The sequence below is a fragment of the Malania oleifera genome, chromosome 1 (genome assembly GCF_029873635.1).
Source record: "Malania oleifera isolate guangnan ecotype guangnan chromosome 1, ASM2987363v1, whole genome shotgun sequence".
Classification (NCBI taxonomy): Eukaryota; Viridiplantae; Streptophyta; class Magnoliopsida; order Santalales; family Ximeniaceae; genus Malania; species Malania oleifera.
The window spans coordinates 75,611,699-75,637,631 of NC_080417.1; the positions used below are offsets into that span (position 1 = coordinate 75,611,699).

The following is a 25,933-nucleotide window of genomic DNA, read 5'->3' on the forward strand; positions in this document are numbered from 1 at the left end:
GTAAGAGATTTTTTTTTCTGGTTTGAGAGTCATTTAAAGTTTTTTCTCTCCTCTTCTCATCCATAAGTCACTCTTGTGGGTGTTGTGTGGCTCATGGTAATATGCTCATGTAAAGACAGCACCCTACTGTTTCGTGCTGGCTGCTGTTGTTGCCTTGATGTTTTCTCTGACTGCTGGTCCAGTGATGATACTGTTATGATGTTCTAGCTGCTGTTTTCATGCCTGCCTATGCTTTAGCTGCTGTCTGGTGGTTTTGGAGTGTCCGCACGACTGTTTTAAGTGTCTGTGGTGCTTCATTGTCGTCTGCCCTGTTCTGTGCAGTCAAAAGTGTGGTCTTCTCTGCTCTGTGTGGTCAAAGCTCAACAGGATTGGTGAGAGACTATTAATGCCTATGATTCTTCCTAGGATATTGTAACTTTAGTTTTGTGGTTGCGGCTTCCTGCTTAAGTTTCTGGAACTTTTAAGATTTGGAGTACTGTTTTATGCCTGTGTGTGTCGCCTGATTTTGCAAGGTTGATGTGTTATTCATTCCCTATACTGGTTTTTTGATGGCCTCTACAGAGAGAGCTTCAGCTGATATTGTTAATGTACAGATCACAGCCATCAAACTGCTGGATCCTCCTGCTACCTGTTGTGGTCTCAGGCTGTGCGTGTGTATATTAATGCGAAAGGGAAGTTCATGTATTTGTTGCATTCTCCTCCATCTCCGGACTACAAGGATTATGAAGATTGGATGAAAGAGAATGACATATTGCTTGTGTGGTTGTGGAATAATATGGTGCCACGAGTTGCTGCGAGCATAATGTTTCATAGAACAGCCGAGGCCGTATGAGATGATCTTTGTGCAAGCTTATCACCAGATAAAAAAATCAAACTCTGTGTTTTTGACCTATATGAGAAGTTCTTCAAACATGACCAAGAAGGTAGGTCCATTAGTGAGTAGTATAGCACTTTGAAGGGTATGTGGGAGGAACTCAACATCTGTCAACCAGTTAGTTCTGACATTGAGATGATTAAGAGGCAAAGGGCAGGGTTTTTGGCTTCCAAGTGTATTTTTTTTTTTTTTCGGTGGAGTCTTCAATCCATTCGTGATCAAATTCTTGTCAGTGAATCCATACCACTCATGAATGAAGCATATGCTAGAATCCAACTTATTACCAAAGATGACTGTCAATCTTCTTCTCAAGCTTCTATTGATTCGAGTAGTGCTTTGGCTTCTTGGAATTTTCATTATAGGAGATCTATTAATGATAGGGAGTTGGATGAGGTGCCATCCTTGTTGAATTTGTTGAATAATTGTCTTATCTCTTTGGGAATGGATTATTGTTCTTGGTCAATAGAATCATACCAATAACTTATTGCAGATTATGAGACCATTAAGGGTGTTTTCTCTAGATGTTTGTGCTTTGTTATAATAATTTGGAAACAACATTTCATCTCTTTTTCCATTGTGATTGTTATATTACCACTTTATCTAAAAGCTTAAGTTGTTAGGTTGTGGGCCAACAATATATATCAAGCTGTAAGCAGAAGCTTTGAATCTTTTTTCATAAATTTGTTCATATGTACATCCCAATATATGATACGATTACCTATTCTAAGCAAGGAAACAGTTCCCTTACTGAATAATATCAAATCCCCCATATTTACCCACTTTCCTAATTTGCATATTATTTACAATAATACTTGGGATTGGGATTTTAACACAAGCTCTTAACACTCCCCCACATGTGCAGCCTGACATCATGTGGAGAGAAACGAATGATAAATAATTCCCATTACAGGGAATAAAATAATTTTTTAAACACCAAACAATAAACATGGGCAACAAGACTAGAACCCAGCACCTCCTGACAACCAGCCCTGATACTATGTTAGATTACAACTTCACCCTAAAAGTTTAAGCTGTTAGGTTGTGGACCAGCAATGCATATCAAGCTTTAACAGTGATTTTGCTTGGAGTGTGTGGAACAAGTTAGCTGGTGTTTTGGGAGAATGTTGGAACTGTTTAAAATTGGTGGAGCACTTTTTTGGCTATGCCAATTGTAGGTTTTGGAAGGAGAAAGGATAGGGTGTTTGTTATGGAAATGTGAGTTTTTTTTTTTTTTTGAATTATCTTTTTTCTATATTGTGGGGGTTATGGTTGGAATGTAACACACGTATCTTTTGAGGGAAGAAGTTGAACGGTATACTGTTTTGGGAAAAGTCTACATGGCATCGTTGTAGTGTGTTGGTTATGGGCATTTCAAAGAGTGAGCTTTTTGGATGTTTAGTAAGACTGGCGCAATCTGATGGCATGATTATGGGAGATGTGGTTTTTGCATCGAATTGAAGAGTTTTTTTTGTAGTAATATTCTTTCCCCAATTTTCCCCTTTATATATTTTAACTACTTAGAAGAAGGTTATAAGATGGTTTCCCCTCCTACACCCCCCCAAACACACACACGCGCGCGCGCGCACACACACACATACACACACACACACACCTAATTCTTCTTATTATACTTGTGCCTAACATGGTTTAATGAGTAATAGAAGTTTCAGCCTCACCTGTAAATTTATTATCAGTTTATTAAAATTCTTAATTTTTATTTAGTCTACTAGTTTTCTTGGCATGTGTTATTCAGTTTGGCCGAAAATCTTGTATAGCTGAAGAAAAACCTCATTAATGCGCTTAAAATGCAATGCTTTGTTGCAATATAATTATGTAAACAAAGAAAAAGAAAGTGTGCATGCATTGCGCATGTTAATAATTAATATTGGAGAAAGCCATTGCTTAGAGTTCCCCAATCAGTGCCTAAAGAGATTTTGTGTCAAAACTTGGATGTGCACTTTTGGTTTATTAGATCTATTGATTATCCCAAGAGCAAGAAGGGAACAAGTCGTTCAGCATCCACAATCATGCAGCTGCTGCCACGTTAACATAGAAACAAATGCATAATCCAATGGCCATAAACTATAAACCTTAAGCAATCCTACAAGGAAAGACTGTAAAAAGCAGAATGGTACACTTGAATCGAAGCTTTGTAAAGCTCTCATTTTTTTGTAAATATTTCACCTATTAATTATTTTATGGAGGCAAAGTATTAAAAATGAAATACTTTCTAATTCAATAGAAAGTGGCGGATGACAAATTACAACAATGTACCTGATCCATGAGTTAAAACTCTAATTTAATCCAAACTGAATGATTTGTAGCCATCTTCAATTAATGGTCAAGGAAAGCTGGAAGACAGTTGACACTTGAGCGGTCCTACCATGGACACATATCTTAAAGAAGATATAATTCAAGACTGTAATGATATATAATGGGATTGGGTAGTCTGCCTACCCAAATCCCATTTGCTTGTCAAGTATCTGTATTTTTATTTTTATTTTTTAATTTTTTAATTTTTTAATTTTTCTGTTTTAATTTTCATTCTTGTTTGCATGTTTTAGGTGTTAATGGTGGGGGGAATTTGGATTCTACCATTATTGTGATGAAGCTGCTTCTTTGGCCATCCTTTGTTTGTTCTCAGTGTCTGAAAACAATAGCTATCAGTTTCCAACTCAGTCTTTATTGTCCCAGCCAAAGATCTTTCCAAATACAAATCCCAGAGAACTCCTACCCACCACAGACTTAGTGTGAGGAATGAATAAAGGATAAATCTAAGAAATAGATCTCCACGGACTCTCCGAAGAACATCGAAATCTAATGTTGGTCTCCCTCCCATTCTCACCCAACCCAAACTTGCTTCTAGTGACTCTATGCCAAAGGGAAGAAACCTCTCGGGGAAAATGCAAGAGGCATTTAGCTAACAGAGCTCTATTTTCAGATACTAATTTTCCAAGACCCAACCTCTAATTTTGACCTACACACCACATTCGAGATCACCAATGGTCTCTATGACCCCAACTGCAGAACATAGGAAATCTCTCATGATTTTCTCAATCTTACTAGCAATCCTCGCAAGAATCTTAAAAATAGACAAGTAATACAACAGGAAGCTAGGCAGATAACCCTCGATAAGAGTGATTCTACTTCCAAGAGAGTTAAAGAGTAAAGAGCCCCCTTCCAACCATCTAAATGCTTCGCCAACCTTTCTACAATCAGATTTAAAAAATTCATAGATCCAAGATTTACCCCCTAAGGGACCCTTAGATATGTCAAAGGCTAATCTAACAAACCACAACCCACATCAAATGATCACTCCTTAGCATGCTCATTAGGCACATTAATAGCAGCTAATCTGCTTTTCCTCATGTTAATATTAAGCCCAGACATTCTTTCAAAAACATGAGGAATACCTGCAAATACACTTGAAAGAAAGGGTATGACTAAAAAGAAAATGATGCCATTGGCAAACTGAATATGAGAAACCACCACTCCCTCTCTCCATTACTGCCAGCCATTTAACCAAATGGATCCACTGCCATATCTACCATTCTATTCAAAACATCAGCCACTAAGACCAACAAAAAAAAAAAAAAAAAATGGGGGGGGGGGGGGGGGGGGGGGGGTGGAGCATTACCTTGTCTAAAGCCTCTCTAGGTATTAAAGCAAGGCCATCATTCACTATGGCTGAAAATACACATTAGGCATACGACCTCTTATCCACTGACACCATCTCTCACCAAATCTCTTCCTCATAAAGATTTTATAAGTATGAAACTCCAACTAACTTTGTTGTAAGCTTTCTCAAAGTCCAATTTTAAAATGAAGGCCTTTTTCTCCTTTGAATATCCTTAATCACTTCATTAGTCACCAAAATGGCATTCACTTTTTGTCTATCCACCACAAACACACTTTGAGCACTTGAAATGGTCTCATCAAGCATTGCAATCAGCCTAGAAGCTAGTTTAATAGGTCTAAAATGTGCTATCTTGATAGACCTACTCTTCTTAGGCACCAAAGTAATGAATGTGAGGTTAATACTCTTACTCGAGATCCTATTCCAATGAAATTCAAAAAATACTTTGAACAAGTCTCCCCTAGTCACCAAACAATTTTGAAAGAAAGCCATACCAAGCCATCAGATGCTAGAGCGTTATCATTCTCCATCCCAGAAACAACACTCCTCACTTCCTCCTCCTTGAAAGGTCTCTCCAACTAAGACATCTGATCTCCAAAAATTTAATCAGCGGTCTACAAACATCCTCAAATTGCAGGTTAGAATAGAAGTCGGTGATTTCAGAGGAAATTTGACTAGAGTCAGAAATTATCAACCCTCTTCCCACAATTCCTTAATCAGGTTTCCTCTCTAACTTCCCCATTTGCTAGCCTATGAGAAAAATAGAACTGCAATCACCGTCTTTGACCCACTTAAACTTGGTCTTTTCTATCTAGCTTCTTATTTCCTTACAAAGCCGCCTCTTCCAACTCATTATTCAAAGAAACCCTTTGGACCTCCTCACTTCAAGATATTAGCATCATCTTCCTTCCTATCCAATGAATCCAACTCACCTAAGAAGCTGGATTTTCTAAACCTAGTATCAACAAACACATCCTTATTACATTCTTTCAACTTCTCCTTCAATCTCTTCACTTTCCTCATAAATCTAAAACCTTCCTAACCTCTCCATATGCTCTTCCAAAGAACTCCTCACTAGCGGCTAAAACGTATCATGGTCCAACCACATATTTTCAAACCGATGGGGTCTTCTAATATCAAACCTAGGTCATCAAGGAGTTCTAGTGGGTCTTTGCAATCTCTTGCACCTTCCTGAAGCTAAATCAAGAGTTATCTCTCCTAGAAGCAATCCTCCCATTTGGCAAAGAATATAAGAAAGAATAGGATGAACAAGAAACGTAAGAATACCTATATTAGATTTAGAAGAGCTCGGATCCTCAATTGGAGTATCTATCTTTACATTATTATCCTTCCCAAGAGAAGAAGGTAATGCCAAAATTTTAATTGGGATGTTATTATTCTCAATGCCAGAAGACAAAGACCCCTCACCTTGCAGTTTCCGAAATCTAGTGTTGGCAGTTTAAGAATTTACTCCATTATATAATTGTACCATTAAGTTCATGTATATGATGCAGGGGGAGCATCAAGGTTCTACAACCATGAAGAAATTAGGAGAGAAAAGAAGGGAGGGTAAGGGAGGAGAGAGGAGATACGAGGGGGGGAACTAATGTTCAATCAAGAATTCAAATTCATCAACAACTGCCTACATCATGGCTTTGACACACTATTTATAAGAAAGCCTTTAAACATATGAAATTACACACATACCCCTAAAACTACATTACATTACAAACATATCCCTAGAATACACAATTACTACACACAAACCCCCACCATAAATAGTCCTGATACAAACAACTACACACATATTCTTACACTACTAAATAACTAAGCACATTTGGGTTTTGGACCTGATAAACCATTCACCCTATTCTTTGACATAGGCCTCCATCCAAATAGCCGCTTCTTGTCCTACATCAATTCCCTCCTTCTAAAAATAACTTGACTCTATCGAGTTGGGGTAAGTACCAAGGAGTCCATGACCATGAGTAGAGTCATCTCATTTCGTAAGAAAGGAACTAGCAGTACACTTCAACTTGGTGAGTGGAAGAATTTGTGATGGCATCGACTTATACTTCTTTTTGTCAATAGAGAGAATAAGAGTTCTCATATCCATCATGGTTCACCTTCCTGTCAAACCATCATGGTCAGCCCAAAAGAATGTGACAAATTTTGAGAGGAAGGATATCACATTGCATTGTCTCCATAATGGAACCAATCTTGAAGGTAAGCAGTGATTATGGACCTTTAAGTTGTTATTATTCACCCAAGCAATTTTGTATGGTTTGACATGAGGCTCAACTCCAAATTTGACTTCTTCGCAGCTTCCTCATAAACTACATTTGTGCAACTACTATGATCAATAACCAAAGTACAAAGTTGTTTTTGGCATATCACTTGAGTTTGAAGGATGTTGGTTTGGCTCCAATCCTTTGTCTCTTTAACCTTGTGGGAAGAAAGCATATGTCGAAGCGCTAAACAGGTTCTCAAATTGCCATCTTGAGTATCATCATCATCATCTTCTTCCTTTTATGCAACAGCCATGAATTGATTAGGACATTGTGCAGCTCAATGTTCAAAACCTTGACATTTAAAGCATTTGAGTGACGGTTGGCTCTTAGAAGTTGTTCTAGAATGCTCAAGAGTCTTCCAAGAGGAATTAGTCTGAACACCTTTACCCAATTGCTCAACTGTTTTCTGTCCTACCACTCCGCTAGTAATCTTTTCAAACCGAAGGGCAGATGTAGATCTAGGAGGATTGCATTGCATGTCCTCCTTAATCTGAGCGGCAACCTGTGCTGCATCCCCAACTGCGTTGAGAAGACATGCAGCAAGTTTGGAGGCAATAGCTGGCTTCAACCCTTTTCTGCACAAAGCTATCATAACGTCCCTTTTCCATTCTATATTGGGACGAGTAGCCAAATGATAGAATCTACTTGTGTACTCCATCACTGTCTTTTCTTCTTGCTTCAAATCAAAGAGTTAGAGATGAACACGCTGCTGATAATTGGGACGCACAAATTGCTCCTGCATGGCCCACTTCATCTCATCCCACGTTGTAGTCTCACCAAATCTCCTTCTTCTAAAGATTTCCCTTTGTTTAATCCACCAAATTCGAGCAGTTCCCTTCAATTTTTATTCAGTAAAGTACAACTTTCTAGCTTCATTTATGCCATGCCATCTGAAATAGTACTCCAAAGAATACACCCAATCATCAAATTCATCAGAACAACCCTCACCATTAAAATTTGAGACTTGTAGTTTAATTCCCTTACTCAAATGACTATTTCAGCCTTCACACAACTCAAAAGCATGAGGGACGGCAGCTATTCCACCATCTTGTTTGGTAGGAATTCCATGGGCTTTTTGCCTAAGGCTGCAACTTTGGTTGTTAACCTATTCAAAGCACCAGTAATTGTCTCCAAAGCATTTTCCATATTTTGTACCCTAATGGATAACAACTCCACCTTTGAAGACAATTCAACATTAGTCACCATGATGCACTTACATGAAGCAAATCACAAACTTCACTTTCAATTATTTAAAAAAAATCTTCAAGTCACCTTGAATCTTGAGTATCATGCAAAAATGAAACAAATTCACTAGAAAAACTCACAAATAGCAGCAATAAAACCTGATTTTTGATGCTGGCAGTGACAATTTCTAGGGTTTCGTTCCAAATTATCTTGCTTTCTTACACAATTTCATATTAGGAGCCGAAATATCATGCTGCAAATCAAAATATCATGAGAAAACACCAATTTATCGTGGCTGGGAGCCAATTTCTCAAAAATATGGCAGGAGGGAAGTCCGGCAGAATCCCACTCACAGTAGTTGGTGGGCGGGGCCCGTGAGTTGCCAGCGACGACTTTCTGGCAATGATTTTTTAGTGAGTGGTAGATCAAAGGGCGGTGGTGGTGTGTCAAGAAAAACTCCAACAATGGTGGATTTTGAAGGGGCCGGCAGCTGGAGAACTTCAGGTGGACTGGTCGGTTGGTGATGAAATTTTGAGGGGAAAGGTTTTGGGGGGTTTTATTTTTGGTGGTATGGGTGGTATTGCAGGATGGTGGCTCGAAAGTGGTTTTTGAAGAAATAGGGACATGGCTGGAATTTTCTGAAAAGTTCTGAAACTGCAGAACTGCTTTCATTTTTTTTTTTGCTCAACTGAAATTTTAGAGAGGAAATAATGAGACGAGAGAGTAACAGGGATGAAGAGATTAATGGAGTGATTGGAGGTTGAAGAAGAAGAAAAAAATATGGAAGAAACAGAGAGATTGATTGTTGGACAGAGACTACTGCAAGTAGAGGAGACAACAATAGAATTTAGAAGTCATAGAGTTAAGAGAATTATGGGAGAGAATTAAGAGAAGAAGAAGAAGAAGAAGAGGAGAAGAGAATTAGACAAGAAGAAGAAGGCAGGTTGCTGCTGGGCAACAGGGAATTATGGACAGAATAGGAAATCAGAAACAGAGAAGAAAGAAGAAGATAAGGAAGAAGAGGAAGAGAAGAGGAGAAGAGGGAGAATGGGTGGATTGAAATGGAAGAATGGAGATCTTGGTTGGGCTCTAATACCAAATGATGCAGGGGAAGCATCAAGGTTCTGCAGCCATGAAGAAATAAGGAGAGAAGAGAGGAACGGAGGAGAGAGGAGATACAAGGGGGGAACTCACGTTCAATCAACAATTCAATTTCATCAATAAATGCCTACATCATGGCTCTTTCACACTATTTATAAAAAAGCCTCAAAACATATGAAATTACGCACACTCTTAAAACTGCATTACAATACAAACATACTCCTAGAATAGACAATTACTACAAACAAGCCCCAAACATAAATAATCCTAATACAAGAAACTACACACATATACTTAAACAACTAAATAACTAAGCACATTTGGGTTTCGGACCTAATAAACCATTCACCGTATTCTTTGACATAGGCCTCCTAATTGGGTCGAAAAGATTCACCCAAATAGCCGCTTCTCGTCCTACATCAGTATATGTGCTAAGATATGATCAAGGTCAAGTAGTCTACTTCCTAAACTTCCCAATTACTATCTGTTCTCATAGATGGACCTTTCACCACCATTTGTTTTGATTACCATCTATCAATTTGTCGGATCTTAGAATGTTGGATCCTGCAGACATTGTCAGAATCTTGTGACATTTGGATTGGGATCATTTTGTCTGAAACTGTTCCTCACACTTGGAATTATATTTTTAATGAGAACGGAACAGCATAATCCCTTCTTTCTTTTCTCAAATAAATTTTTGTATAAATTGTATTTTCCATTTTTAAAATTTTGTAGAGAGCCATGGGGTCCATAGATTTTGAACTTGCACATTATTAGCACATATGTATTTAGCCAAAACCATCTTATTCAATATCATAATTGGTTATTTTCATGTAAAGATTTTGAGATTCCAGTTGCTAGGGGTTCAGATACACGTAACAGGTCTTACAACCTAAACCATTCCTTATTAGTCATGCAGTCCTGTTACAGATGACTGACCTGAACCAAATAAGCCAACTTTACCTTTGTTCCAGATTACTGATCTAGTTTGTATTCATGATTTAGAATTTTCATTTTTACAGATATTAATAAGCATTTAATTGGTCATTTCTCATTGCAGAGTGAAGAGTGTGATGGACCATTTGGATGGTCGCCGTGAATTTCCTCGATTGTGTATAGGTTTGCTTCCTCATTTCCTTCCTCTTGATAATTTTAACATCTTAACTTCCAAGTGTGGGAACCTCAGCCTGGCTAACGTTTGGTCATAAAATTTATGACGAACTTAAGAAAGCTTCTCGCATTTCTAGGCATTGGAAATCCACCTGGGACTATGGACATGAAAGCTTTTCTTCTACAGAAATTCAGTTCAGAAGAGCGAAAGCAGGTACAAATTTACTGTACAAAGTTTCTTCAAAGTACCATACACACATTATTGAACAGAATTCTGATATTGGGCGAATCTGATCGGGGAATCATAGTTGATTTTGACCCGTCCCTTTTGAGCTTCATTGGTGGGGTTGTGCGTGAAATTCATGTTTGAAGTTTCTGTACGAAACTATGAATTGTGCTTCCATTGTTAGTATATCTGTATATGTGGTCATGCCATCTAGGACTCCTTGGGTTGAACTTCAGCAGGTCATAGGTTGCAACACTCGTTTTAAGATGGCTGCTTGGTAAAAATTATGCCTATGAAATTTGATGAGTACATGACTTGATTTGTAACTGGCTCTCTCTCTCTCTCTCTCTCTCTCTCTCTCTCTCTGTGCATTCATGTATGTGTGTGGGTGTGTAGATTTTGACCAATATTGCAGAAACATAAATTGTTATTTGCCGCAGGTGAATGGAGCATTGGAACAGGGAGCTGAGGCTGTGAGGACCTTGATGCTCAAGGGATTTGATAGCAGTATCAGTAGATTTAATCTGGGCCAAAAGTACAAGTATCACAAAGTTTGAATTTTTGCTACTTTAACCCCAAATTGATTCATCTTTTATGTATTATCATATCATAATTGTCTCTTCTCTTAGGAGGTGTGTAGAGATGATGTATGAAATATCCTATAACCTCCTCACTGTAATTGGTCACTGTACATTGCTTTGGAACGCGTGTTACTTTGTTTTATAACTATTAAGATTTGATTAAAAATGAATGACCTAACTTGAAGATAGGGCTTTCCCTCTATTTATAATACAAATTTAAATACATTCTAATGACAATACTAACCTTACTAACTCTCACTAATTAACATACAACACACTCAATAACAATAATACTAAAAGACATATAACCTCTAACACTTCCCCTCAAGCTGGAGCATAAATGTCATAAACTCCTAGCTTGTTACAAACTTACAAATGAATGTAACATGAGCACCTCCCAACGCTTTGGTGAACAAGTCAGCAAGATGCATGTTCAACTTCACATAAGCGGTTGTAATGAGCTTCTGCACAAGTTTCTCTTGTACAAAGTGACAATCAATTTCAATGTGCTTTGTTTGCTCATGAAAGACCGGGTTGGATAAGCTGAATATTCCAAGACTTCGTCTTTAATTGACATCATTTGGTTTTCCTTTAGTTTTGGTATATGTTTGATTTGTTTGGTTTTGATTCCATATAGGCATGTTTATATTAGTTTATTTGGATTATTGTATTTGATATTTTTTTATTGGTTTTGATGCTTGGGATGGTTTTTATAGTTTATATGTAAATCCCATGTGCCCTACTTGTTACCATGGTATTGCTCTGTCATAAGCGAGAGCTATCAATAAAATTAGGGCTCCGTTAAAAAATTAAAATAAATGAAAGATCGGGTTGGAGGCAATATGAAGAGTAGCTTGATTATCACACATCAACTTCATAGGCTAAGAATGCGGAAAATCCAATTCTTCTAACATGTTCTTCAACAAGACAAGTTCACAGGTAGTGTGAGTTATGTCTTTATATTTTGATTCAGCACTTGACCTTGCCACCACAATTTGTTTCTTACTTTTCCAAGAAACTAAATTACCTCCAAGCTACATTACCCAGTGGTGGATCTCTGATCGGAAGGCAATCCAGCGTAGTCTGCATCTGTATATCCATGTATATAAGTCTGACCCTAATCACGATATAAAATATCTCCCCTAGGTGCACTTTTGAGATATATCAAGATACGAACTATTGCGTCCCAATGACTTGTCCTTGGAGAATCTAGAAATTGACTCACAACACTTGTTGCAAAAGATATATCTGATCGTGTGAGATAATTCAAATTTCCAATAAGTCTCCGGTATGGTTTGGGATTAGGTAGCAAATCCCTAATATCTAGCATTAACTTGCTATTAGGATCCATGGGTGTATCAATTGATTTAGATCCCAACAAGCCAGTTTCATATAACATATCAAGAACATACTTCCTTTGTGACAATATAGTTCTGATTCGAGATCTAGATACTTCTATACCCAAGAAGTATTTCAATAGTCCCAAATCTTTGGTCTGAAACTTAGTCTGTAGAAAAAGTTTGAGACTCTGAATACCTTTATCATCATCAGCTATAATAACAATATCATTCACATAAACAATAAGAAGGATCCTACCTGATGAAGTATGACGATAAAACACGGAACGATCCACAACACATCGTCGAAGACCAAACTCAAGTACTACAACATTGAAACGACCAAAACATTGGGAGACTATTTTAAACCATATAAAGCATTCTGGAGCTGACACACTAAGCCTGACTCCCTTTGAGCAACAAACTCAGGTGGTTGCTCCATATAAACCGCCTTCTCAAGGTCACAATGCAAGAAGGCATTTACATCTAACTGATGCAAAGGCTAGAGACAAGAAGTAGCCAAGGAGATGAATAAACGTACTAATGTAAGTTTGGCAATCAAAGAAAAAGTATTAGAATAATCCAAACCATACACTTGATTGTATCCTTTAGCAACAAGATGGGTCTTTAGATAAGCCACGAAACCATTAGGGTTGACTTTCACAGTGTAAACCAACGATGACCAACCATAGACTTGTCAGGAGGAAGAAGTACCAAATCCCAAGTACCATTGTCATGTGTAGAATTATTAGATATCTGTTAGCCTTTATTAGAGGCTGATCTTTAGGAGATTTATAGCTAACAAATCAGTCGATTTGTTAGCTATTTTTGGTTCCACGATCCTAGGGGATTTGGGTGGCATGTTACCCGATTTTGTAGATAGTCTTCTTATTTTACTGCTTTCCATTTTAAATAGGTAATTAGATGAGAATTATCTATTTAAAGGGAATGTAATCTTTTTCATAAGTTAGTGGAATATTTAGTTTTCTTTTCCACATTTCAACATGGAATCAGAGTAGTGACAAACCTGGAAAGTTCAGCCCTTGCGGTTCAAGGAAATCCATATAATAGTAGTGTCAGTAGACCAAAGAAAAGGAGGCTGTGGTGTTACCATTGTCAACATCATGGTCACACCAAGGACACCTGCTAGAAAATCCACTGTAAACTCACTGATTGGAAATCTTCCCTCTTTGCCAACGATAGAGGACGAGGAAATTTCGTCTTGATAGATGAAAAACCAACACCCCCCGAGCCTAGTCTCTTTAACAAGGAGCAACTAGAATTATTGTAGAAAATGTTCAGCCAAGCTTCAGCAGCCCCTACTACTGTGGTTGGTGCCGGTTCTTTGGCACACAAAAGTAATTTTTTAAGTGCTCTTAATGTTAAAAAGGAGAAGCTAGGTCTATGGATTATAGACTCGGGAGCATTGGACCATATGACTGGAGATAGAAATTTTTTTTCTACTTATAGTCCTTGTTATGAAAATTTAACAGTCAGGATAGCAAATGGTTCACTCTCAAAGGTGGTTGGTGCAGGTTCTATTGAAATTTCAGATAACCTAACACTCAATTCAATTCTATTAGTGCCAAATTTGGATTGCAATTTACTGTCTATTAGTAAACTCACTTGGGATCTAGTTGTGTTACTAAATTTTTCACAAATATGTGTGAATTTCAGGTCTTGGATTTGGGGAAGATGATTGGTAGTGCTAAGATGTGTTCGGGGCTCTATTTTCTCGAGGTTAATGATCTTCAAGGAATAACTCACAAATTCGATTGTTTAGTGTCTAGAAGTCAAAGTTATTTTTCTATCATTCGTTCTAATAATGATAGTGCAATTGTTTTGTGGTACTATAGGTTAGGACATCCAAATTTCTTGTATCTTGAGAAATTCTTTCCTTCATTATTCAATAATAAAAATCCAAATGATTTTTAGCATGAGATGTGTCAATTTTCAAAACATTTTCGTAACTCTTATGCCAACCGACCCTACAAAGCATCCCAACCCTTTTCAATGATTCATAGTGATGTGTGGGGGCCATCTAGGATCAAGAATATTACTTGATCTCACTGGTTTATATCTTTTATAGATGATCGCACTAGACTTACCTGGATATTCCCCATGAAAGAAAAGTCAAAGGCATGTTAGATTTTAAAAAAATTTAACACCATGATCCAAACACAATTCCAAGCAAAAATACAAATTGTGAAAACTGATAATGCCAAAGAATATTTCAAATCCATTCTTGATGATTATCTCTTGAGGCAAGGTAAAATACACCAAAGTTCCAGTGTCGACATTCCTAAGCAAAATGGAATTTTCGAAAGAAAAAACTGGCACCGACTAGACGTTGCCCGCTCCCTCATGTTCTCTACACATGCATCGAAACACTTTTGGGGTGAAACCATTCTCATTGCAGCCTACCTCATAAATAGGATGCCCTCTCGCGTTCTCAAATTCCAAACTCCCTATCAAACTCTACTTTAGTCCTTTCCCAATACTCGACTCATCTCAACTATTCCCTTCAAAGTATTTGGGAGCTCAACTGTTGTTCATGTTTATAGTCAACACCGGGGTAAACTTGATCCTAGAGCCCTTAAGTACATTTTTCTCGGGTACTCTCCAAACCAAAAGGGTTATAAATGCTATTCACCAACTACTAAAAGATATTATCACTCCATTTTTTGAGTAACAACCATATTACCCCAAATCTGAAATTTAAGGGGAGATTAGATAGGAATTCCAACTTTGGGATATTGAAGAGTTATCTCACCATTCTTCTAATACTGGCCCTTCTCACCTATCACAAATTTCTGAATCTATTCAAACTACTGACTCCATTTCTCCTTCACATCCCTTCTTAGAATCTCCCATGAAACATCGGCATCTGGACACCATTCAACCAACAAAAAATGATGAGTTGATTACCTATTCATGCAGGAGAAGGAACCAAAAGGAGATAGAACAGCAAGTATCTCTTGAGCAAATCCAAGAGTCTGATCTAAGCCCTAGATCAATTCACTAGACAACTCTAATCCCAAGACTTCCCATAATGAGTTAACTAATGATGATAGTGATTGTCCTATTGCTTTGAGAAAAGGTGTGAGATCATGCATAAAACACCCAATATACACTTTTGTGTCTTATCAGTGGCTGTCATCGAATTTTAGATCTTTTGTTGCCAACCTCGATAAAATCCAGGTTCCTAACAACATACAAGAGGCTCTCGGAACACTTGAATGGAAGTCTGTTGTCTAGGAATAAATCAGTGCACTAGAAAAGAATGGGACATGGGAGATCATAGAATTACCAACTGGAAAATGTCCAGTAGGTTGCAATGGATATTCACTGTGAAATACAATGAAGATGGAAGTTGTTAACCGATTCAAAGCTCGGCTGGTAGCAAAAGGATTCACTCAATCATATGGAATTGGCTACGAGGAGACATTTGCCCATGTAGCCAAGTTAAATATAGTGTGGGTCCGCTTATCTTTGACAGCAAATTTAGACTAGCCTCTTCACCAACTAGATGTCAAGAATGCCTTCCTCAATGGAGACCTAGTTGAAGAAGTCTACATGGAAATTCCTCCTGGATTTGAGACGCAAGCTACGCACAACAAAGTTTGCAAAATCAGAAGATTTTATATGGGCTCAAGCAATCCCCAAGAGCCCGGTTCGAGAGATTCACAAAAGTAGTTAGGAGGTATGGCTATTCTTAATGTCTATTAGATCATACACTATTTGTTAAATACTCTCCTGAAGGAAAAATTTCTATCCTCATTGTATGTGTGGAAAGCATCATTCTAATAGGAGATTATGAGGAGGAAATAAGTAGTTTCAAAAGTCTTCTAGATAAATCAAGGACCTTGGGAATCTCAAATACTAGGCATGGAAGTGGCACGATCAAGGAAGGGAATCTTTGTCTCCCAAAGGAAATATGTTCTAGATCTTTTGAAAGAGACTAGGATGCTCATATGCAAGCCAACAGATACTCCTATGGATTCAACACTGCACCAGTGGATAAAGGCAAATGTCAAAGACTAGTTGGAAAACTTATATATTTGTCTCACACTCGACCTGATATTGACTTCTCCGTCAGTATGGTGAGTTAATTCATGAACAATCCCAATGAAGAACATATGGAGGTAGTTTGTAGAATTCTATGATATTTGAACCTAACACCAGGTAAAGGATTATTTTTTGAGAAGAATCAAAGAAGAGATATTGAAGTATTAAGTGATGCAGATTTGGGCAGGATCAATACATGATTAAAGGTCAACTTCTGGGTACTGCACATATGTGTAAGGAAACCTAGTTATATGGCAAAGTAAGAAGCAATTAGCTGTGTCAAGAAGCAGTGCTGAAGTTGAATTTAGGGCAATGGGATACGTCATCTATTAAGGAATATGGCTAAGAAGGCTTCTAAAGGAATTAAAGATTTCAGGTGAAGAACCCATGAAGATGTTTTGTGACAATCAGTCAGCCATCAACATTGCAAAGAACCCAATGCATCATGATAGAACAAAACATGTGGAGATTGATCGACATTTCATAAAAGAAAAAATAAAGGAATAATCAAGATGGTGTATGTGCTTACATGTCTCCAAACAACTGATATCCTTACCAAGGCTCCGCCAAGAAAGAATTTTGATGATCTGAGTTCCAAGCTAGGCCTAATCAATATTTACAACCCAACTTGAGGGGGAGTGTAGAATTATAAGATATCTGTCAGCTTTTATTAGAGGCTAATCTTTTGGAGATTTACAGTTAACAAATCTGTTGGTTTGTTAGCTATTTTTGGTTCCATGATCCTAGGGAATTTGGGTAGCTTGTTGCCCGATTCTGTAGATCGTTTTTCCGATTTTACTGCTTTCCATTTTAAATAGGATATTCTATTTTCAGTAGGTTGTAAATATCCCTAGTAATTAGATGAGAATTATCATCTATTTAAAGGGATTGTAATATTTTTCACAAGGTAGTGGAATATTCAGTTTTCTTTTCCACATTTCAACATCATGTAAAGCATTCATCTCTTCAATCATAGCATCCCTCCACCCTGGATGGGCTAAAAGCTTCTGAAACAAATTTAGGAAGGGTTTATAATGACAGAGCAGTGACAAAACAATAATAGGAGGGTGATAAGGAGTCATAAGAAACATATTTGGAAATGGGGTGTTGAGTACATGTGTGTTTACCTTTCCAAACAGCAATAGGAGGATCAACTTCATGGGAAGTATAATCATCAGATGAGGAAACCAAAGGCGTGGTAGTAGAAGCTAGAGGGGATTCTCTTCCTTGGAGCTGCCGTCGTAAATACACTTGCAAATTAGGATGATCAAGGCAATGAGAAGAACTTGAACTACATGGAGACTCAGATGGTTGGTTGGGAAAGACAACAATGTAGAATCTAGAAGATTAGGTACAGGAAGAGACTCCTTGAGCTCAGAAGGCTCTTAGTGATTGGGTGTAGTAAGGTGTAGACTCAACGAAGGAAACATCGGTAGAAACAAAGAAGTGATGCAGCACATGACTATAACAACGATATCTCTTTTGAGTATACAAGTAGCCCAGAAAGACACATTTTATTGCATGAGGATCCAACTTATCCACCCCAGGAGTTAGTTGATGTACAAAAGACACAAATCCAAATGTACGAGAGGGAGAAAATAAAGATGAATTAGGAAAGAGAATAGAGTAGGGAATTTTACCACTAAGAATAGAGGATGACATTCAGTTGATCAAATAACAAGCATTGAGTACAACATCACTCCAAAACACTTTAGGTACATGCATTTGATAAAGTAAAGTGCAAGTGATTTCAAGATGTTTATCTTTCCGCTCGGCAACCCCATTTTGTTGAGTAGTGTGGGCATAGGATGATTGATGAACAATGCCAAAACAGAGTCATATAACTAGTGAATTGTGCACTAAAAAACTCTTTAGCATTATTCACTTTGAAGTATTGAAACTGGCAAATCAAATTGAGTCTTTATTTCAGAACAAAAGGTACAAAATAGATGAAATAACTCAGAACGATCTTTTATTAAATATAACCAAGTCATTCTTGAATAATCATCCACAAATGTTACATAGTACTAGAAACTCAACTAGGACACGACCCTACTAGGACCCCATACATTTGAATGAACTAACATAAATGGGCTTGCAACCTGTTTATTACCCGAGAAGTGAAAGAAACACGATGGTGCTTTCCCAAGTGACAAGACTCACAATCGAAACTAGACATAGAATTCAAACTAGGATCAAGACATTTTAACTTTTCCAATGAAGGATGACCCAAGCGACAATGAATTTGGAAAGGTGTGGTAGCAGTAGTGTAGGCAGTAGAAGGAAATAGCGACTCAAAGTGATAAGAGTCCACCAGCTTCACACCCTTCACCAATCGTATTTCTCGTCTTCAAATCTTGAATAACCACAGATGTAGGATGGAATGTCACTGAACAATTCATGGATTTAGTAATTTTGCTAACGGACATAAGATTGAAAAGAAATATGGTAATATATGAAACTCAAGGAAGGGAAATAGAAGAAGTGGGATTTATAGTCCCAATTCTCTTGACTACAGTAGTGGATCCATCAAAAAGAGTAAAACAAGGTAAATTTGCAAGATATTGAAAAGTGGAGAAAATGCTAGGTATACCTATGATATAATTAGTGACAGTGATGTTTTTGACCCAAGGACTAGGACGAGAAGTACTGGATGATAGGCATATTGTGTGCTTACCTATTTGGGCAAGAGATGTAATAGGAAGAGAAGCTTGTTGTGATGCTTGATACTGTTGGAACTTGGAGTACTCTTCCTCTGAAATAGAGACAGTATGTTGCCCCCCTAATCAACCTCAAAGATGAGGAGGTGGTGGTGGCTGCATTGGCTGCCCCCAAAGGTGTGAAATCAGTGGTGCCTTTATTGGTAGAAAAATGAAGGTTTGCCATGAAGATCCCAACACTGCTCAATACTATGATTATTCTGTCCACAATGAGTGCACTAGCAAGGAGTACCTCTGCCTCGTTCGTCTCTACCACTACAACTACTTGAATCACTACGATAACTTTTGCGGTTGTTTGGTAGAAAACTAGAATCACTCTGTGTAGCAAAGGCTTTCCTCTCAGAGCCAGATACAAGAGTATGAGAATGCATGTTGAAGGAAGCACGAAGGAAACGAGAATAAACATAAGCAAATGATGGCAGCTCGACACTACTGAGAATTTGGGACCAAACTGCCTCAAGCTTGCTAGAACACTAAGAACTGTCATCTACTCTCTTTGTATCTGCATCTAGTGAACGTCGGCAGCTATAGGTTGCTCAACATTAAGCTCCTCATGAATACGCTTCATCTCTCCAAAATAATCTGCAATGCTCCTATCTCCTTGTTGTAACTGAAAGTATTCCTGTGATAAATCATACATATGTGTAATGTTACTGGAGTAGAGAAGTTTGACATAATCCCAAATCTCTTTGCATGTATCTAGATGTATACACATTTGTTCAATCTTTGGCTCCATCAAATTCCATAAAAGGGAATCAAGGCATCATGTCTTTTCTCCTCTCAATCATAAGAATTAGATTGAAACAAGTGGTCAAATTTCCCTAATCCTGCCAAATAATCTGATTAGCTTTAGACCATTGAACATAGTTCTTTTTATCCAACTTTTGAGTTGTTATTTGTGGTAGTGATGCAGGAATATTTATTTATTTATTTATTTTTGGGATTCGTAGATTCCATCCCAACACTCATAAATCAGCAATCACACAAAAACAAGAAGAACAATCAAAACTAATCGGTACAATCACAAACTATGTGAAGCACCGATAAAACGATGGATGAGGTGAACAACTCACCAATGGATACATTGTTGTTTTTTGTCTCACATTGGTAGAATAGTTCCACATTAGTATAAAAGGTTGTTTTGAATTATTTATATTATTTGTCCCACATTGGAGAGAAGTGTTTTTTGGACTTGAGGTTGAAGCTATATAAAGAGCTCAACTCTTCATTTGTAAAACACACCTCAAAGTTGTACTTTGTCAAGAAGTAGTGGATTGATCATCGGCGCCCGAGGACGTAGGTAATTTTATACCGAACCTCGTAAATTTCTTGTCTTGTTTCTTTTATTGTTTTATTATTAGTTTTTGCATTACTTTAATTTCTTATATATTCAATAGCAATAATTTTAGTGTTGGTGTTTGGCACAAGTGGGGTGCCCGGCACAGCATACAACACTGCCACAACGCTCACAAATTAGCAACCACACCAAAAAGAAGAAACAATCAATAATCGGAACAATCACAAACCATGTGAAGCACCAACGCAACCATAGACAAGGTGAACAACTCATTGACGGATATACCACTGCCACAGACAGCCTCACTCCATACAAATGCTGTAACGACTCCAAAAAACTCACAAGAAAGCCTTCACAAACCCTAAACAAAAATTAACGGAATACTGTGAGTGCATCGTCGAAAAAGTTTGAATTTTGGGGCAAAAAACTGGCCTAACAAATTGATAATATAGTCTAAAGAAGGAATCAGATCATGGTAGAAGAAAAAAAAAGAAGAGAAAAAGGTGGCCAGAACTGCTTTCACATGCTGGCGCGTGGGGGCACGTGAGGTGCCCTCCGGCGATGGGGTTTTGTGGGGTGGGTCGTCCCCGGGGGGGTGTTGTGTGTCTGATTATGGGTATATGGTTGATTTTGTGATTTAATATGGGATGAAGATGGATTAGGGGAGAACAGCCGTGGGAATGGTGTTTTCCGGCGACAGCTGAGGGAAATAGGGTTTATATAGGATCATGCTTTGATACCATGTTAAGATTTGATTAAAAATGAATGACCTAACTTGAAGTTAGGTCTCTCCCTCTATTTATAATACAGATTTAAATGCATTATAATGATAATAATATCCTTTCTAACTCTCACTAATTAATATACTAACACACTCAATAATAATAATGCTAAAAGACATATTTAACCTCTAACAATAACGTTTAATTACTCCTTCAGATCACATGCTGTGCTTGTAACAATTTTTATTTGTCCTTACTAGTTTATTAAAAAAAGAGTAAAAAGGAAAAGGGAAAAAGAAAAGAAAAAGGAATATGTGACCCACAGTTAAAACAACACAATATACCTTGTTATTTTGAGGAGGGTTATTTCTTCCCATGTACCCATATTATTTATTTATTTATTTTTATGGGCAACTTGCTCAGAAATGAACTACTGGGGAACAACTGGATCCCTTTTTAGCAGTACTGTGTTATTAATATTGGAACTTTACAGGGATTATTACCAGAGGGAAGAGATAACACAACAACAACAACAAAATCAAGCCTTAATCCTTCTAAGTGGGATCGGCAATATGATTCATTTTCCGCCAATTTATATGATCACCAGAGGGAAGAGATACATGCGGCAAATTACCTTTTTCTTACAGGGATTAATATTGGATAATCTTTTACTGCCTCAGCTAAATAAATGGAAAAGCCTTTTTAGACTCTGATTTGTGTGCCACATTGACCACTGAAACTATCCTATTATCCAAGTAATGCAATATTCATTAGAAAAGAACATATACATTCCATAACTCATAACAGGTATATATATAAATTGTCCAAAATTTAAAATCCTCTGAACAAATATTAAGACTCTTAAAGACTCACCTCTCTCAAATGCTTTGGCAAACTTGGATCACCTAAGAGTGTAGGTTGTGTATCTGTTATTTTCCTTGTAGGTGAAAAGGACTGTTGGTATGTGCTGAATATTGTAATAATCTCGGCCCTGGCCTGGTTGCAATCCAAGCGCCAATTCTTCAGGCATATCAAAGAATGTCAGATTCGTCAGATTTTTCAGGTGTTGGATGCCTGAGGGCACCTCCTTCAGTTCTGGGGTAGGTCCTATTGTTAGCTCTTCAAGGAGGGGCATTGCTCCTTCGTCTATAATCACCTTCTGCAGTGCATTCAACTGCTGGAGTCGCAGCACTTTAAGTTTTTGGAAGCTGCCTTCACCAAATTTAAGTTGTTCTTCGTCATATGCGTCATGCAGCTCGAACTCCAGCAACTTTGGCAAATCTTGGAGGACTACCAGAAGATTTGGATCATCCCTTAGTCTCGACCAAGATAACCGTAGTTTAACTAGATTTTGAAGCTTGGGTATCCAGTTTGGCAGCTTCTTTAAAGGCCCTTTCAAGTAAACACGTTTTAGGGTCAAGGGAGGAGATGGTATAGCCTGGAGATCAAGGATCTCAGCTTCACTTTTTGACTGCAAACTCAAAGATTCAAGTTGGCGCATCTGTTGGATGGAGGCACAGAGAGCCCTGCAATGTGCACTCGATAGTTTTGTGAGACCCAACCTCCTCAACTGCTTCAATCTTACCAACTCTTCAATCAATGCAACTCCCTGATTTGCCTCCATAAAGCATAGCTTTTGCAAGTCCTTCAAACTTCCTATTCCTTCCCGTATGTTTACCCCTCTCAGAGAATTCAAACCATAATCTACCTCATAATCAAGGAAGTAGGCTAGGAGATGTCGCAGCTTCCTGAGCCTTGTAATCCCTCTTGGTAGCTTATATGTTGGAGTACCCTTCAGATTTAGAGTTTCTAATTTGTGCAGCTTGCTCGTAGACTTGGGAAGCAGCTTTATGTTTGTATTTTTCATGCTCAGATATGTCAAATGAAGCAGATCTCCAATATTTTCAGGTAGATAATCAAAAGGAGCATTTTCAAAATCTAGTACTTTCAAAAGCTTGAAATTTGCAAAGCACGCATCTGTAAAAGACTTGGGTAGTTTATCGACCACAAATAGTAGAACAGAACGAATCCTATAGTTACTAATGCTCTGCAGAACAGCGTCTGTGATGCTGAGAATTGATAAATGTCGAGATTTTTCATCCAAAGTCAAGTCATCCCCTGCCAATACTTGATAGAAGCTTAGCTCCTTGGACTTTGAAATGATAAATTCATGCATCAAATCATGAAGTCGGCAGCTTCTAGCTTTTCCTTCTAAACTTACCTCTGAAACTTGAACCAAGTTTCTATGTATGAGCTCCATTAGGTATTCTTCTGCAATCTCTTCCAGCGTTATACCCTTGTCCGCATGTACAAACCCCTCAGCAATCCACAGTCGAATTAGTTTATTACAGCTAATAGGATGATCTTCTGGAAATATGCCACAGTACAACAAACATGATTTGAGGTTGTAAGGCAGATCTTGGTAGCTTAGAGAGAGAATTCTTGGGATGATTTTAAGATGAGGATTTGTTATCAGTTGACGCCCAAGGCTGCGGTGCAATTTTTGCCACTCAAACAGAGTCTTGTCCTTGGTTGACAAAAGACCTCCTATTGCGACAATTGCAAGTGGCAGTCCTTCGCATCTTCCAACAATGTCAATAGACAGTGCTTCCAATTCTGGGGGACAAGCCCCCCTGGACTGGAATGCCTTCATGCAGAAAAGCTCCCAGGCCTTATCTTCTGGCAGAGACTGCAGTTCTCGAAGATGACCAAATGAAGATTCTTTGCAAAAGCGAGCAACCTCAGCATAACGAGTTGTGACTAATACCCTGCTTCCTTTGTCATTTTTGGGTAAAACATTTTGAAAGTATCTCCAAAAGTCTATTGCCCACACATCATCTAAAACAATCAAATACCTTTTTGGACGTAAATAGTCGCTCAACTCAGTAATAAGCAGCGTCCCTTCCATTCTGTCAATTCCTTCTGGAGGATTCTCCTTCCTTGCTCGGTATAATTGCTGTAATATGGTCCTCAGTAGCTCCTCCATGTTGTACGATTGAGAAACAGCAATCCAAGCACGGTAATGAAAATGTCCGGTCACTGAGTTAGCGTCGTAAACTTTCCTGGCAAGAGTGGACTTCCCAATTCCACCCATACCAACCACAGATATTGTGCTTCGTGTTGATTCACCCTCTACTAGCAATCCGATAATTTCTTTTCGAATAGAGTCAATACCCACTACTTCGTCTTCCTCAATAAAAGGTGAAGTCAGGCGAGAGTCATGCCTTCTTACACTCCTTGCTCCCCTGTTACTTGATCCTCCCTGTATTATGTAAGGATTGAAGATGAAAGTTTCTCCTCTACTCTTGATCCCCTGAATATTTTCTTTGATGTGCTTGATCTCATTGGCCATCTCATGATATGGTTTCAGTCTTACGATCCAGCCAATGAATGACTCATAGAGGATACCCATGGGTCCATGCCCACAAGTCTGGCGTGCGTTGTGAAGCGTGTATTCATCAATAACATCTTCTATATGATACGCTACTTCTCTTAGTTGTGTCAACCAAGCTTTCATGCTTTCGTTGGTCTCTTCTTTTTCTGACCTTGCATCTGCATCCTTTAGGAACGACTGAATGCTCCTCAATTCATCTTTGATACTGCCAACTTCCTTCCGGATACCCCTCAGCAGCGTTGCTTCTTGGAGCAATGCTTCAGCCAACCGATCAATAACGAAGTTCACCGCAGTCTCTGCCATTACTCTTCCCTTCCTCAGCTGGAAATGAATGTGTTTTGAGAACTCAACATTATCAGAGAGCTAGCTGGAATTCGACAGATTTGTATCACATCATTCACACCTCTTTGATCAAGCCACTTCTTTGTGATTCTTTAATTTTCCATCCATCTTGGGTTAGTTTTATGCTTTTCTTCAGGGCATGTAACAAACCTCTTTTGCGCGGGGTGAAAGCAATTCATTCATTCATTGCTTAACTATGATGCTAAGCCAAACCGGCTGGGTGGTAATGCTGTGTTTATGGGTTCTGTGTCTGTAGGAATATATTAAAAAGCACTCACGCATTTCTTCGCTTTGAAGCAAATGTAATTAATGCTTTTGAGCCAAGAATCTATTCTTTGTAGTTGAAGGAGCTAGAGAAGGGATGGAAGAGAGCCAGTTAGAGAGATAGACTAGTAAACTTGTATTCTAGGAAAAGCTTGAAACGACAGCAATGAACGAGAAGAAGTGGGGGAGAAAACAGAACAAAGCAAGGCATAGCATCATGGCATTCAATTCACATTCGACAAGTCATGACCCATATGAATATATTCCCCAGCTTATTTGCTATAACCCTTTGGCATGATTCCAGCACTAAAATCAGGGTATTTGAGAGCCATGATATCTTGAATGATTTGAGAGTGTAGGAAGAATGCCCGACTTACCGATGTTGAGTGTGTTATAGTGTCAAAAGATTGTGTTTACTAAAATATTTTTACCTTTTAAAGTGTTTTATACAAAAGAATATTCTTGTATTAATATACCTTAGTGCAATATATATATATATATATATATATATATATATATATATATATAGTTTTTTATAACAAATTAAAAATCATCGACGAAAAATATTTATATTCCTATCTTAAGGTATTTAACAAAAATATTATCCTTAGTTTTTAAATTAATTTATGCTGAATACAGGACGCATATTTCATTTAAATTCAACTCACCTCATCTGCTATTTTTCAATTTTTTTTTTCGTCGTTATAAAATTTCATTGGCAATTTACATGCATTCTATTAAATTAAATAATTAAAACAAATTAATGAATGGATATGTTTTACAC

At 37.9% G+C, this 25,933-nt stretch overlaps 2 protein-coding genes across 7 annotated transcripts in view; one reads left to right on the forward strand and one right to left on the reverse strand.

Moving 5' to 3' along the window:
- LOC131160247 (chloroplastic group IIB intron splicing facilitator CRS2, chloroplastic) overlaps positions 1-11,171 on the forward strand; it is a 45,245-nt gene extending 34,074 nt beyond the window's left edge. For 4 of the 6 annotated variants that reach the window (XM_058115720.1, XM_058115711.1, XM_058115736.1 and 1 more), the window contains exons 8-10: positions 10,149-10,207; positions 10,336-10,412; positions 10,865-11,171. In XM_058115720.1, coding sequence (XP_057971703.1) covers positions 10,149-10,207; positions 10,336-10,412; positions 10,865-10,981 — 253 coding nt within the window. In that variant the 3' untranslated portion in view covers positions 10,982-11,171. Of the gene's footprint in view, positions 1-10,148; positions 10,208-10,335 lie in introns of all 6 variants that reach the window. The other 2 variants (XM_058115702.1, XM_058115693.1) reach the window with 1 other exon arrangement.
- LOC131160239 (disease resistance protein RPM1-like) overlaps positions 1-25,088 on the reverse strand; it is a 47,763-nt gene extending 22,675 nt beyond the window's left edge. The window contains exon 1 of the mRNA XM_058115681.1: positions 22,023-25,088. Coding sequence (XP_057971664.1) covers positions 22,051-24,846 — 2,796 coding nt within the window. The 5' untranslated portion in view covers positions 24,847-25,088 and the 3' untranslated portion in view covers positions 22,023-22,050. The remainder of the gene's footprint in view (positions 1-22,022) is intronic.
- Positions 25,089-25,933: the final 845 nt, after the last annotated feature.